At 36.6% G+C, this 16,032-nt stretch overlaps 1 protein-coding gene across 1 annotated transcript in view; it reads right to left on the bottom strand.

Annotated features, from left to right (window-relative positions):
• The window catches only part of LOC150101905 (uncharacterized), a 284,552-nt gene that overhangs the window by 158,003 nt on the left and 110,517 nt on the right, over positions 1–16,032 (bottom strand). The window contains exon 6 of the mRNA XM_090399927.1: positions 6,001–6,164. Within this exon, the coding sequence (XP_090256053.1) occupies positions 6,001–6,164 (164 nt within the window). The remainder of the gene's footprint in view (positions 1–6,000; positions 6,165–16,032) is intronic.

The raw sequence follows: 16,032 nt of genomic DNA on the forward strand, positions 1-16,032 counted from the left end.
TGTTGTATTTGTGTAGTGTTCTGTCTATTTTTTCAGAAATGCCTCTAACATAAGGTATGGAAATAGCATTCCTGAAATCTTTTTTTTTGTTTTTACTAGTATCTCTGTGGAGGATCTTGTGAATAGTTTTTTTTACTGTATCCATTTTTTATAAATGTATGGTTGATGATCTTGTATTCCTGGTTTAGAGCTTGTTCATTTGAACAAATAGTTTGAGCTCTGTGTTTAAGGGTGCTTATGACACCTAGTTTTTGTGTTGGGTAGTGATAAGAATTTTGTGTCCCTAAATTTGTAAATATGAATTTTACATGGAAGAATGAGCAATCTGGCCCCATGGCCGCCAAATATTAAATATATTTCTAGGCACCTAAACAAACAACACAAACATATCCAATTTACCATCGAGATCGAAAACAATAACAAATAACTCTCTTCCTTTTCTAGACACACTTGTCGCATATCTTCCCTCAGGTTGTCTGTTCACAGTAGACTGCAAACCTACACACATGCTGATACATACACGAAGATTCATACCACTATCCAACTCAAAAACTAGAGGTCATCACCACCATGTGACCTTGAGAAAAAGAATATGCTAACTTATAATAAATTTTTTTGTACTGTGGACGAGTAATGAATATATATATATATTTATATATATATATATATATTTTTTTTTTGGTTTGTTTATTTTTACAGTGTGGAAACCCTGCTCTAGAGACCACATATGGAACTCTTTCAAGCCACTTCAGGACTCCAATAAGCAGGATGATAGTCTCACACTGGGAGATGACCAGGAATTTATTTCCCACCTAAAGACAATGACAACAGGTGTTTAAGGGTCAAAGCTGTATAACTGAGAGGAGACCTCCACATAGCCTTTAAAGGAATGCGGAGAACCGACAGGGCTTCTGACCTAATGTCCAATCCTCACCTTCTCATGGTGCACCCTGTTGGGTATCTACTTGGATACTGAATGAACGAGAATGGGCTGGCAATTTGGGATTTAGCTGAACAAATTGTATTCTTATCAGTTAATCCAAAATAAAAAAATGATGGTACGACATGACAAAATTTCATGCAGGCTGGGTCGTCGCCGGTTAAACAAGGCTCCCATTGTTTTCGCCAGGGAACCATGGCGAACAACGAAACGTCAGCTACTGGAACAAATCTGAAAACACACCCCAACTCAACATCACCAAGGTTAAAAATCGGTACTATCAACATAAGAAGCCTGAATGGCAAAGAAATGGAGGTAGCTGAGGTATTAGATAAGTACCAGATTGACATAACAGGGGTGACTGAAACAAAAAGGCCAAAAACTGGCGAGATCTTTCTGAGCAATAAATACAAAATGTTATATTCAGGCAATGACAATCAAGGAAAAGAAGGAGCAGCCTTAGTATTCAACACAAAATATGAGGCTAATCTTCTTGAATGGCAGTCAGTCTCAAGTAGAGTAATGTGGGCAAATATGAGAATGGGGAACTGACAATGAGACCTATTTGTGCCTATGGTCCCACAGACGGTTCTACTAAGTTAGAAGTGGAGGAATTTTTTGAGGCTTTAGAAAAAGCAACTGACACAATGAAAAAGGAAAAGTTGGTCCTTGTTGGGGATCTAAATAGCAGAGTAAGAAATGATTGTGAGACATACAAAAATATTTTGGGAAAATTTGGAGAAAAGAGCAAAGCTAATAATAATGGCAAATATCTGTTGGATTTCTGCTCAGGACATGGACTGGTTATTACTAACACCATGTTAGAACATAAAAATGTGCACAAATTCACATGGAGAGAAGAGGCTAGGAATAAGAAAAGTCTCATTGCCTATGTTATTGTTGATATTGATGTTTTCTCCCTGGTGCAGGACACCAGAGTGTACAGAGGATATGAAATTGGAAGTGATCACTATTTAGTCTTGAGCAGGATAAATTTGAATTTCATATTGAAAAGAATAACATGTAAGAAAGTTTTAAAGCGAATAAAAGTTGAGCAGCTCTCAGATGTGAACTGTAGACTAAAATACACAAATATTATTGAAGAAAAAATGAAAGAGTTTGAGAACAGGAATCAAACCTAAGGAGATTCAGTGGCAAACTCTGAAGAAAACATTGATTGATTCTGCCAGAGAGGCATGTGGTGAGGTTGTCTGAAGAGGCAGTGAAGGAAAAGAAAAAAGCATATCAAAAGTTCCTGTCAAATAAGTCAGCTTGTGCTCTTAGAGAATACAGAGACAAATGCTAGAATGCTAAACACTGTGTAAAACTAGCTAAACAAAATTCATGGGAGGACTTTGGAAAAAGAATATAGAAAATAAATATCAAGAAGTGGTAAAATATTCTGGAGGTTGTTGAAGAAGCTTAGGAATGGAGGAAAAAGTGCTGTAAAAGGAGTTCGAGATGATAAAGGTGACATGAAAATGGGAGAAAAAGATATCCTTGAAGTATGGAGTAATTACTTTGAAAAACTTCTAAATGAAACAAGCAGTGATGACAGCACAGTGGTAAAAAACATCTGACCAGGCATGCAGTCAGGAATACATATCCATACTTGAAGTAGAAAAAGCCATCAAAGGCTTTTTCTAATTCAAGTATGGATATGTATTCCATACTTGAAGTAGAAAAAAGGCTTAAAATGTGGAAAGGCAGCAGGAGTAGATGATATTTGACCAGAAATGCTGAAGTATGGTGGTAAAATGGGAAAAAAGTCTTACAGTGGCTGTACTGCATAGTGCAGAAAGCCTGGACAGAGGGACGAATTCCCGATGATTGGAGTAAAGCTCTCATAGTACCCATATATAAAAAGGGAAATAAAACTGAATGTGAGAATTACAAAGGTATTTCCCTACTGAGTGTTCCTGGCAATATCTATGCAAGTATACTTGAGAAACAGTTGAGAAGAATTGTGGAAGAAAAGCTTGGTGAAGAACAAGCTGGATTTAAGTCAAATACAGGCTGTCAGGATCAGATCTTCACTTTACGACAAATAGTGGAGAAATCATGGGAATATAACAAAGATCTGTATTTAAATTTTGTCGATTTGGAAAAGGCATATGACAAGGTGCCAAGAGAGAAGCTATTCAATATGCTAAAGTTATATGGTGTCAATGGGGCATTATTTCATGCAATACTTAGTCTTTATTTGAGTTGTAAGTCAGCAGTTAGAATTGAAGGAAGTACAGAAAGATGGTTTAATGTTAAATCTGGTGTGAGACAAGGATGTACATTATCCATCTCTGTTATTCGTTATCTATATGGATCACATTATGAAGGAAAGTGGTATTAAACATGATATCAAAATTGGAGATGCTAATGTCAGCTCTTTGCTTTATGTGGATGATGCTATACTTCTAAATAAGTCTGCTACAAGTCTGCAAGATTCTCTGACTAAATTGAATAACTGTTATAATAGATATTGTATGAAGGTCAGCAATAAAAAGACAAAGGCAATGAAAATAGGCAGGATCATGAAAATGTCAACTGTGTTGTGAATGGAGAACCTGTGGAACAAGTAAAACATTTTAGCTACTTAGGAATGATTTTTAGTGAAGATGGTAAATTAAATATAGAAATAGATAACAGAATCAGCAAAGCTGGTATGGTGGGAAGGCAATTGAATAAATTCATATGGAATAAGAGAGAAATTAGTCGGATCACTAAATTAGCTGTATACAAGACAGTGTTCAAACCAGTTTTAACTTATGGATCTGAGAGCTGGGTCAGAAGTAAAACACTTGACCAAAGACTAGAGACTGCAGATATGAGAGTTCTGAGAAAGATTAGAGGCATGAATAAATGGCATCAATGGCAATATCATATTAAAAATGACAATATTAGGAAAGAACTTGAGATTGTCAGCATTCAGGAATGCGTTAGCAGAGCTAATCTCAGGTGGTATGGTCATTTAAACAGAATGGGCGAAGAAAGATTATTAAAAGAAGTGTTCTCTCCCAGGTTGGCAGTAAAACGACCTAGAGAAAGACCAAGATATAGGTGGATTGATACAGTAAAATGTGCCTTAGAAGACAGAAACATAAGATCTGATTATGTTGGAGTCTTGACAAGTAACAGACTGATTTGGAGGAAAATTGTAGATAGGAAGTTAGTAATGATGTAATTTTTTTCATGTAGTACTATCATATCCTGTACAACCCCTTGAGGGTACATGGCAGGAATTTGATGATGAGACAATGACAAACATTCATGCTCACAATGGAATTCAAATCCGCAGGTCTCATTAGGATTTAAATGAAAAACTTACATGCCTAAAATACCAAATACATTTATTAAATAGAAATATTTATATACAAATATATTAATATGCTGATATGATTCATAAATGGTATAAACCTGTCTCTCTCTCTCAATGAGCCTTTGGACTCCAGAAAAGCTAATGTAATAACAATATATTAGCATATTAACATTCTGAAATCTTATCAGAACACAATACATGCATCTTACACAACACTGCTACACAGTACATTACTACAGGAGCTAGAAGACTGCTTGATGATGTTTTTCAAGAACAAATTCAGCTTTTATACCTAGTATATAAGATAACTCTTAATTTCAGCATTTTTTTTAAACTTCAAATACTGTTTTATATATTGACACACAGACGTTTTATGTGGCTCCCACACACGAAACATATTTTGTAAACCTATAGTACATTCTTACCATGGGCTAAGTTTTTTTCCTATTTTTATAATTAAAAAGATTTTTTATGTACAGGAATACCTCGATTATCACGGTTATTGTTGCCACGAAAAATACCGCAATAATCGAATCCACGATAATGCATGTAAAATGGGTGATCACTGCCAAGGATTTTTCAAATCTATTAATTAAATTTTTTATATCAAGTAAAAAAGAAATGTGTTAAACGTGTTAAGTAAAAAATGAAGGTTCATTAAGAAAAACAAGATTATTCCTTAATCTTTATTTATTTATATATAAGAAGTACATACAGTACATACAATTATTCTTTCTTGGATAAAAATTGGTGTAGAGTTGTCTGGAAATTTTTTCTTTCTTTTTTCTTCGTATAAAACTTGGTAGCAACGGATGGAATTTCAATTTCCTGACGAACTTTCAGTGATCGCTCGAGATTAGGATCACCATTCAAGATTTTTTCTTTAAAATTTTCAGCAATTCTAAACATTTTGTCCATTTCTTTGAGGGTAAATTCCTTCGGTGCCAAGTCAATTTGTTCGTCATTATCATTGATTTGAGCATCGTATGCACGTTATCTCTCGAGGTTAATTAGGTCTTCGTCATCCAGCTCCTTATCATGTGACTGAAGCAGGTCCTGAACATCACCTGTTTTAATTTTTTTTAGTCCTAGATCGAAGCCCTAGAGTTTGCAGCATGGTCTAAAATATGGCGAACAGTTGATTCATTTAGACCGTTCTCTCTTGCAATTTTGGCTTTGGTTATGCCTGCTTCATACTTATTTATCATATGCAACTTAATTTCTAAGCTGATCACTCTACGTTTCTTCTTGATAGCTGTAGACTTGAAATCATCCTTGTTTCTTTTAGCATTCATTGTAGGGGTAAATAACAAGAGAAATAAATATCCACATGTACTTCAGGCAAGGGCGGATAGTTACAGGTAAGTGGTGAGAAGGTGCCGTCGGAGAAAACCGAAGCACTACAAGAGAGCGATACCTGGAGAGTGGCGACTCGAACTGGTTGTATATATAGTGGGCTACATCTTGCGGCTGCAATAATTCGAATTTGGGGTGCAATAATTGGAATTTTGGTATCAAATTATAAACCGCGATAAATCGAGAATCACATAATCGAGGTATTCCTGTATTTTTATTTATTTTTAAACAGTCTGAAAACCTGCTTAGAGACCATTTTAGGTCCAATAAGTAGGGAAGTGCTCTCACACTTGGCACAATGAAATATAGCTGATCACTTGGCCAGCATTGAATACACTGAATGAATAAATAAATAAATACATTGGCTTAAAAAATATGTCTGTGCCCTTACCTTTAAACTTCTCAATGACTTAAAAGGAGAAAGATCAAATGTTAAATTATTAGGAATGATATTACTTGTTCCCAAAGGCTCACTGCTTCCTTCTATATGTAAATGATGTAACTGGGAAACAAAATCTAATAAATGTCCCAGGTCACGCCTCTTGTCTCCTGATGCTGGGGAAAGAAAAAAATAATAATAAAAATTATAAATAACTATAAGCAGCATAACAGCAAGTAATATTATTATTGTTTTATTTATTTATCACCTACCTTAAGCAGAGTCACAATATATTTGTGGGACCCATCATTTCAAATGAAAAGTCTGCCTTTTGATGCTATCTTCAGCAATAGAGCAATCGAAGAAGTGTCTAAATGTTACTTGAGTTAATATATTTTTTGAACAGTTCTTCAAAAAGCACATCACACAATGGAGTCCTTCAAAATTTCTTAAGGCATTTCCACAGAGGATACATGATATCAAACAGTCACAAATTGTCAAAATTTGCATCTTAAGTACAAAGCATGTACTCAATACTTTAGAAATAAATTTGACATTCATAGTTTACAAAGAATAAACTTGAAAGTTCCAAATTTCATTCTTATAACTTCAAAACATTTGAAAATTTCTTCTTCTTCCTCCTCCTATCATGGATTTTAAGCCAATTAGCCTGTTCCGATCCCATGTCATGGTATTTTGAAAATGTAAATCTGAAATCTTGTGATTAGTAGTGTGTTAAATGTATAATATAGAAAAGTAGAGAAGCTGTTACAATACAACCATGTTGACATGACACAACATTTGAATTTTTTTCCCTGGCCATTGCATTAATTTATCAAAGGCACAAGACAAGACGATGTTGATATGCTGTATTCTGTTCAAGATGTAAAATGAATCCAACCCATGAAAAGAATGGAAATCAGGAGTACATTAACACCATAAAAAGCCAAATGAATAATTTGAAAAACCTCAAAAAGTTTACAAACATCAATTCCCATGGTGACATTAGAGCCTAGAACCTGTTTCAGGAGCAGCCACAACATCCACTTAGCCAACAACGCCAACTATATACATTCACATTTAAATAACTTGTTTTTAATTTTTTCATGTGAGAAAACCATTTTATAGTTGCAATTTTGAATAAAAATGTAAGATCAATCTACAATCAACAAACTAGTAGAAAAATACAATAATCAACTTTAGCTTGTGGCAACAAGAAAATGAGTGACAGCAATTTTACTGCAGTAATAAAATATTTATTTTTTTCTCATCTTCCTTAATGCACCTGATTTCAAATTCTTCTTAAATGATATTGATCTTCTTCTTATTCTTCTTAAATGATGGTGAGTATCTTACCGCGGTATGACAGCGAAGTGTTTAGAAGGAGGGCCATAATTGCCAATGACTTTATGCGTGGGTTATGCATGGAGAGTGGTGTGGAATTTGTGGATGTGTGGAATGAGTTCGATGGGCGAAAGGACTTATATAAGATGGATGGGTTACATTTGAATGGAGTTGGTGTACGGAGACTTGAAAGAGTGTTGATGAATGATGTGGAAGTGGATGTACAGACTCAGGGAAACTAGATTTATTAAGAGGGGGGGGAGTAGATATGCAGACTTTAGGGGGGGCAGTTAAGTGTATGAATGAGTATATTATGCCCGGGCGAGTACGACGGACAACAAATCAGAATGGGATAATTAGTATAAGGAATCAAAGTAGGGATGGGACAAATGGGCTTCTGCGATTCATGTACACTAATGCCAGGAGTATTAGGAACAAGAAGGAAGAGTTTTTGGCCATGGTTGGCACTTCCAGGCCACAGGTTGTCGGTATTAGTGAAACATGGCTGACAGAAGATGATAAAGCTAGTGGGATTGAATGCGATGGGTATAGCGTGTTCAGGAGTGACAGGGTGAATAAAAAGGGGGGAGGAGTGTTATTGATGATAGCTGATGAGCTTCAGCCAAGGAGTATAGAAGTTGAACTGCAGGATGGGGAAAAAAGCACATTTGAGGCTGTTTGGTGTGAGATACAATCTAGCAGAACAAAATATACAATTGGGTGCTGCTATAGACTGGGTGATGGAGTGGATGGTGGGAATAGTATGCATAAGCAAATAGAAGAAATGAATGGAAGGAGGGTAATTATTATGGGTGATTTCAATTATGGTAATATTGACTGGAAAGAGGAGAGGGCACATGGGAGGAAGGAATTGGATTTTATGCAGTTATTAAGGGACAACTATCTACGGCAACATGTATTGGAAAATACCAGGGGGCAGAGAGTGCTGGACCTAGTAATTGCAAGTGAGAATGTGGCTGTAACGAACATGACCTTGTTGCCACCAATTGGTGAGAGTGACCATAAGGTCATGACTTGGGAGGTGGCTAAAGGAGTCGAATTTACAATTAAGACAGGGTATATGTGGAATTACCGGGCTGGTAAGTATGACAAGCTTAGGTGTGTGCTTGGCTCAATGCCATGGCATGTAAAACTGCAAGGGCTGGATGTTGATGGTGCATGGGAGGTGGTCAAGAACTGTTTGCAGGAGGCAATGGTGGACTGTATACCAAGAGTCCGAATAATAAATCAGGTAGGGGTTAAATGGATGAATAACACTATTAAGCTTGAGCTGCAAAAAAAGAAACAATTGTGGAGGGAATTTAAGGAGAAGGGTGACCATCAGGTGCATGAACAGTATAAAGCTCAGGCCAGGATGGTAACAAGGGTGGTAAGAAAAGCAAAAGCAGATTACGAAAGGAAATTGGCCATGCAGGCTAAAGAGAATCCCAAACAGTTTTTTCAATATGTTGCAAGTAAAAGGAAAAATGCTCATGGTAGAATGATCTTAAAAAATGCTGAGGGTAGGGAGGTAACTGAATCAGTCGATGTTGTGGAATTACTGAGCGAGCACTTTGCAAGAGTATATCATCCAGGTGGTGGCTTTGCGGAAATGGAGGAACCAACAGCTTATACTGGAATTGTGATGAATGAGGTAGAGGTAACTAGTCTATTACAGAACCTCAATGTCAATACATGTGTGGGATTGGATGGTATACCAGCTCGTGTCGTACGTGAAGCGGCCAAAGAATTGTCAGTGCCCTTGACCATTATGTTTAATTTGATCCTCAGGACTGGGTCAGTCCCAAGGGGGTGGAAAGAGGGGAAAATAGTTCCACTGCACAAAGGTGGTTCCAAGGCTGCTGTTGAAAATTACCGGCCAATCAGCATAACAGGAATCATTATCAAGGTCTTAGAGAAAATAGTCAAGAGGAAAATACAAGATTGGATAGAAGAAAATGGGATACTGTATCGGGGACAGCATGGTTTTGTGAAGGGTAGGTCATGCCTCAGTAACTTGTTCACGTATTATAACACAGTGACGGCTGAACTGGATAAGGGTAATGGGTTTACAGTGATTCTGCTGGACCTTGCTAAGGCCTTTGACAGGATACCACATGGAATTCTAATCAGTAAATTGCAGCATATGGGAATGGACATAGGGTTGGTGAGATGGATAGGAGGGTGGTTGACGGAGAGATATCAGAGAGTGGTTTACTCAGGAGTAGAGTCCACAAGACGGCCTGTGACTAGTGGTGTACCACAAGGATCTGTTCTTGGACCACTGCTGTTTAATTTGTTCATAAATGATATAGGAAAGGATCTGAGAGGAACAGTTCATTTGTTTGCGGATGATGCGAAGTTGGGTAGGGCAATAGTGAATGCAGATGACGTCAAAATTTTGCAGGATGATTTGGATAGATTGGAGGTCTGGGCTAGGGAGAATGGATGTCAATTTAATGTGGCAAAATGTAAGGTTATGCATTTTGGGGTGAAAAGATGGGAGGCAGTTTACTGCATTGGTGGAACCGTGCTCCAGGAAATTGATGAGGCACGAGATTTAGGAGTGTTGGTGGATAAGGAATTGAAATTTAGGGGACACATTGCAAAAGTGGCCAAATCAGCTCATCAAATCACTTGGTTGCTGAAGAATACGTTGACAAGCAGAGACAAGCAGGTTATTGTTCCTCTGTATCGAGCCTTGATAAGACCTCATCTCGACTACTGTGCTCAGATTTGGTCACCTAGGTTTCTTCTTGATGGGGAGGAGGTGGAGAGGATCCAGAGGCGAGTGACCAAGATGATAGCAGGTCTGTGGAATGAACCGTATGAGAACAGGTTGAGGATTTGTGGGTTGCAAAAATTGGTTGATAGGCGGAGGAGGGGAGATATGATTGAGACATTCAAATTACTGAAGGGTTTCTATAAAATTAATTCAGAAGATATTTTTGAGAACAGGGCTGGTTGTGGGAGGACTAGGGGACATCCATGGAAACTGGGAAAAAGTGTGGTTAGTAAAGGTGTTAGAGCTGGGTTCTTTACTTTTAGAGTAGTGAATGAGTGGAATGCGCTCCCTGAGTCTGTGGTGGATGCTGTGACAGTGAATGAGTTTAAGGCGAGGTATGATAGATACTGTATGAATGTCGAATAGTTGTGATGAAAATGATTTGGGGCCTCCCTCGATGAGTCTAATGACTCCCTGGAGTTGCCCGTAATAATAATAATAATAATAATAATAATATTAATTCCTGATACTATTGCATAATTAAGTTTACATTATTACGAGCACTTCCTATTAGAACTTCTCTTCTGAATTAACTTATTATTTGTAAGCATGCAACCTAGAGAGATCTCATATTTGATTTCTAAGGAGTAAGAAATTGTATCAATTAACCCAGATCTTTGTCCTGCTATCCTGCTACACAAATACTTGTTTTGCTAGCCTTTCCATTCTGTTTAAGTGTAGCTTAGAATTTTTATTATTATTATTATTATTATTATTATATATATATATATATATATATATATATATATATATATATATATATATATATATATAAAATATATATATATATATAGTGAAAAAGAAGGAATAGCCATAGCATTCAACATTAAATACAAGGCAAATCTTCTTGAATGACAGGCAATATCAAGTAGTGATGTGGGCAAATATCACAATGGGGAACTGGACAATGAAACTTATTTATGCCTATGGCCCAACAGAAGCTTCTACTAAGGTAGAAGTGAAGGAATATTTTGAGACTTTAAAGAGAAAGCAACTGAAACAATGAAATATTGGTCCTTGTTGGTGATCTAAATAGCAGAGTACGAAATGATTGGCAGACATACAGAAATATTTCAGGAAAATTTGGAGAAAAGAGCAAAGTTATTAATAATGGCAAATACCTGTTGGATTTCTGCTCAGGACATGGAATGGTTATTACTAACACAATGTTCCAACAAAAAAGTGTGCACAAATTCACCTTGAGAGAAGAGGAAAGGAATGAGAAAATTAAGGAAGTGTGGAATAACAGAATTGCACTTACATCTTTTGAGAAATACAAGTCTGTTGATGTATAATCCAATCGCTCTGAGATTCTCCTGATATTCTTTGACCAGTGAATTTAATTCCTCGTCATCAGGAAAGTAGATATTTTCATAATTCATTTTTACTCGATTCGAAATATTATTAAAAAGCTTTAATGACTGATACCGAGAGATAAAAAGATGACATGGTATATTTGAAAAGATACTACTAGTTTACTAGTTTCGTTGAATTGATCAACATCTTCAGGTATCACAATCAAAGAAATATATAAAGAATTACAGAGACTTAAAATTGCATTAACAGAACAAGTACAAAAAGACGGTAACGTGTTTGAAAACAAAACTATTACTATTATTCCACGCTTAATCGATAAAAACTGCTAGAGCTGAAAGGATTTACAGGAGAGCAAAACTGGATCTTTTATCGGAACGCATTTTCCCGCTTATTTCTCTAAGAAGACCTATCATGAAACATGTTTATCTCATTCTCTAGACTAATCTTGGAACTATTTAAAAGAAATTAGCACTCTTAAAGATTCTAAAATACAGAATTTAAATAAAATCAATCTCATTAGAAAATATGATTCTCTTAAATATATACAGGATAGCAAAGCTTCTCATTTTGACTCTACCTATTTAAAAAAAGTTGTTATCAATAAGTCTTCCCATCAACTATCTTTGGCAGAAGAAAGCATACTTGCTAAAGGTCTCAACTTTGTCACTGCTCCTACATCCATTCCTAAAGAACATCTCTTAACAAAGATAGAAAAGGCAGCTTCTTCATTACCAAACAAGGAAGCTAACCTCCTCCATATGGAAGCCATTTTCACCATAAATAAAGCTAGACCTCCACCAGACAACATTTCTTACTCTGAAAGAACAGCTATTAAGTCCTTAAAAGATAATAATAACAACGTTATTCTTCCGGCTGACAAAGGGAATGCAAATGTCATCTTAGACAAGTCTGATTACCATAATAAAATCTTGGAACTTTTAAACAGTGATACTTACTCAGAAATTAATAGTGACCCTACGATTGAACTACACAATAGAAGAACTAATAATTTATTAAAAACCACCCTGGAGTTACAAAGAAACATTCGTCTTTCTCTTAGGTCACTTCATCCCTTGATCCCTCGACTGTATGGTCTCCCCACGATTCACAAAACAAACTGCCCACTCAGACCTATAATTGAGGGCATACAACCTCTCCAAATATCTTGTAAGTTTCCTAAGAAATCTTTCTGGATTTTCCTCTTCACATATTAAAAACTCTGCAGGATATCAAACTTAAAAAAACAGATTTAATAGCCAGTTTTGATATTGTTTCTCTCTTTACAAATGTGCCTGCTCAATAAGTCCTCGATCTTCTCAAGAACAAATTATCAAAAAAACTCTTCGCTTTACTCTCCCATTGCATAAAGTCAGGATACTTCAAATATGACAATAAGGTCTACTTACAAAACTCAGGTCTGGCCATGGGCAGCCGACTCTCTCCAATTCTCGCAGATATATTTCTCAACGATTTTGAAGAAAAAGCTATTAACTCTTTCCACCTTAAACCAAAATTTTGGTATCGTTATATTAATGATATTTTCCTCATCTGGGAAGATGGTGTCAACAACCTCAATTTATTTTTAGACCACCTAAACAAGTATCATGAAAAAATCTCTTTTACCTTCGAACTGGAATCCGATGACTGCCTTCCCTTTCTAGACCTGAAACTTACCAGATGTGCTGAGAGTATTAAAATCTCAATTTTTAGAAAGCCTACTCATACTGAAAGATACCTTCATGCTTCCTCCCATCACTATCCCCACAAAAATTTGGTATTATTTCCACCTTAGCTAACCGAGCCAAATCTTTACTTACAGAAAAAGCAGAAATTGAAAATGAACTCCTTTTTCTTAAAAAAACTTTTATTAATAATGGTTTCTCTCCTAAGAAAATTGACAAATTTCTTCCTCCAGTCACTCAACTACATCTGAAGATCCCTCTTCCCCCAGAGCCTTCATCTCTTTGCCTTACATCAACTCTTTCACCAAAACTTGCAATAATTCTCAAAAGTTTAATTTCAGAACTTGCTTCACTACGCTCCCAAAACTTCGTTCAATACTTAGTAAACCTAAAAAGAAACATCTTCCAACTTAGTTTCCAGGAGTGTAGAAGATTTTATGCGATTGTGGAAAGCCATACTATGGCCAGAATGCTAAATCCATCCTTCTACGTTTGGAAGAACACTGTAGAGATATCTCCTATAACAGGACTAGAGCCAGCACTCTCTCTCTAGCCACGTTCTCTTTTCAGTTAACTCAGACGAAGGCTGCCAACACATTGTGAACCGGACTCAAACTTCTAACATCTATATGTGCTATGATGAGCTCGAGAGAAAGATTGTCGAATCTAGAGAAGTTTCTCTAGATTCTTCTCATATCAACAACAGCTTAAGTTTCAATCTCTCTCTGATGCACACGTTGCCTCTGTTCAGTATTGGTGCACTTGCAGCAGCGCATAGTCTACGTTTATTTGGAACTCAAGCTCACATTTTGTTTTCAAACACGCTACTGTCTTTTTGTACTTGTTCTGTTAATGCAATTTTAAGTCTCTGTAATTCTTTATATATTTCTTTGATTGTGATACTTAAAGATGTTGATCAATTCAACGAAACTAGTAAACTAGTAGTATCTTTTCAAATATACCATGTCATCTTTTTATCTCTCGGTATCAGTCATTAAAGCTTTTTAATAATATATATATATATATATGTTAATAGTGTCAAGCTCTTTCTAATATCTTATTTTTTAATATTATTTTGCCACTGACTCCATTAGTTTTAATTTCTCTCAGAAATTTCACATCCATGGTCTTTATTGAACTGTCTGGTTTGAACACTTGTCATGTATACTACTACTAATAGTGATCTGACTAATTTCTTTCTCATTGCTTGTGTCAAATGGCTCCTCACATAATAGCTATGCTTACTCATGCTGTTAACTATTTCCAAATTTATTTTGACATCTTCACTATAAACTGTGTTTAAATAGCTGAAGTATCTCAATCTACAATTACCCCTGAATATCATCTACCATAGAGAAGGTAGGTGATATTTTCTTCATCCCTGTCTATTTTCTGTTTTCTCATTACATATTTTCATATGAAATTTATTATATATATGAGGGACATCCAGAAAGTGATCACAACAGTGCGTATGCGTGCTAAGTTTGTTGATTCCTAAGCAAGGCATTGGTGCCATTTTCAGACATTCTAGCAATGTGTACGCTTCTTGGTGGTTTATAATATCTATAATGTTTATAATGTCTACGAAAATCGAATCACCTGCCACATGTGAAATTAGGTCAGTTATTTGTTTCTTGAATGGGAGAAACGTTATAGCAGCTGAAATTCATTGCCAAATTATTGAGGTTTATGGGGAACACACAAGTGATTCAATGATACAAAGATGGGTAAGACTTTTCAATGAAAGAAGGACAGGTGTGCACGATGATGAATGGAGCGGGCGACCATCTTTAGTGACTGACGATTTGGTGCGTTAAGTTGAAGAGAAAGTTCGAGAGAATAGGGAATTCACTATGACAACACTCTCACTGCAATTTCCAGAAGTTTCACGTTCATGTCTTCATGAAATTGTGTGCACGCTAGGTGCCAAAGTTGCTTACAAAACAACATAAAGTGAATCGGCTGGGCAGTGCATTGGAATTCTTGACATGCTACCATGAGAATGGTGATGCTTTCCTGAGCAGACTTGTCACCAGGGATGAGACTTGGGTGTCATACGCAACCCCTGAATCCAAACAACAGTCCATGGAGTGGAGGCACACCTCATCACAGTCAAGATGAAATTGAAGACAACAGTTTCCACTTGGAAAATCATGTTGCCTGTGTTTTGGGACAGACAAGGAATTTTGCTGGTACTCTTCTTGGGTCAAGGCTCCACAGTCAACGCGAGTATGTACTGCCAAACCCTTAAGAAGCAATCCAGAATAAACAACGTGGCATGTTTACCAGGGCCATTGTTTTCATTCACGATAACGCCTGCCCACACACAGCCGGCGTAACACAACTTCTCGCCACCTTCGACTGGGGACAATTCCATCACCCACCATACAGTCCTGACTTTATGCCAAGCGACTTTCACCTGGTCAAACATCTGAAATCTTTCCTTGGTGGCCGGCAGTTTCAAGATGATGATGACGAGGTCAAAGAAGCAGTCAATATGTGGTTTGCGTCATCACAGGCAGCAACCTTCTATGACAAAGGTATAAAACAAATTAGTGGGTGCCCGTTATGATAAGTGCCTGAACAATGGCAGAAATTATGTAGAAAAATAATGAAAAATGTCTAGTTTAATTTCCAATAAAGTTTTTTTGTAAGTATATTTTTGTTTCTCTGACAGCCCATTTCTCTGACCGGAACTTACTTTCTGGACGTCCCTCATATATACACACACAGGCTTCTTACCTGATGTCCAATCTTCACTTCTTGTGGTGAGCCCTGTTGGGTATCTGCCTGGATACTGAATAAACAAGAATGGGCTGGCAATTTTTGAGTTTAGCTGACCAATTTGTATTCTTATTGGCTTAAACGATAACTTAAGCCAATAAGAATACAAATTGGTCAGCTGGGGGATTGCCC

This window comes from Typopeltis vanoorti, chromosome 11 (genome assembly GCF_054136105.1).
Source record: "Typopeltis vanoorti isolate ZY-2024b chromosome 11, IOZ_Tvanoo_1.0, whole genome shotgun sequence".
Taxonomy (NCBI): domain Eukaryota; kingdom Metazoa; phylum Arthropoda; class Arachnida; order Uropygi; family Thelyphonidae; genus Typopeltis; species Typopeltis vanoorti.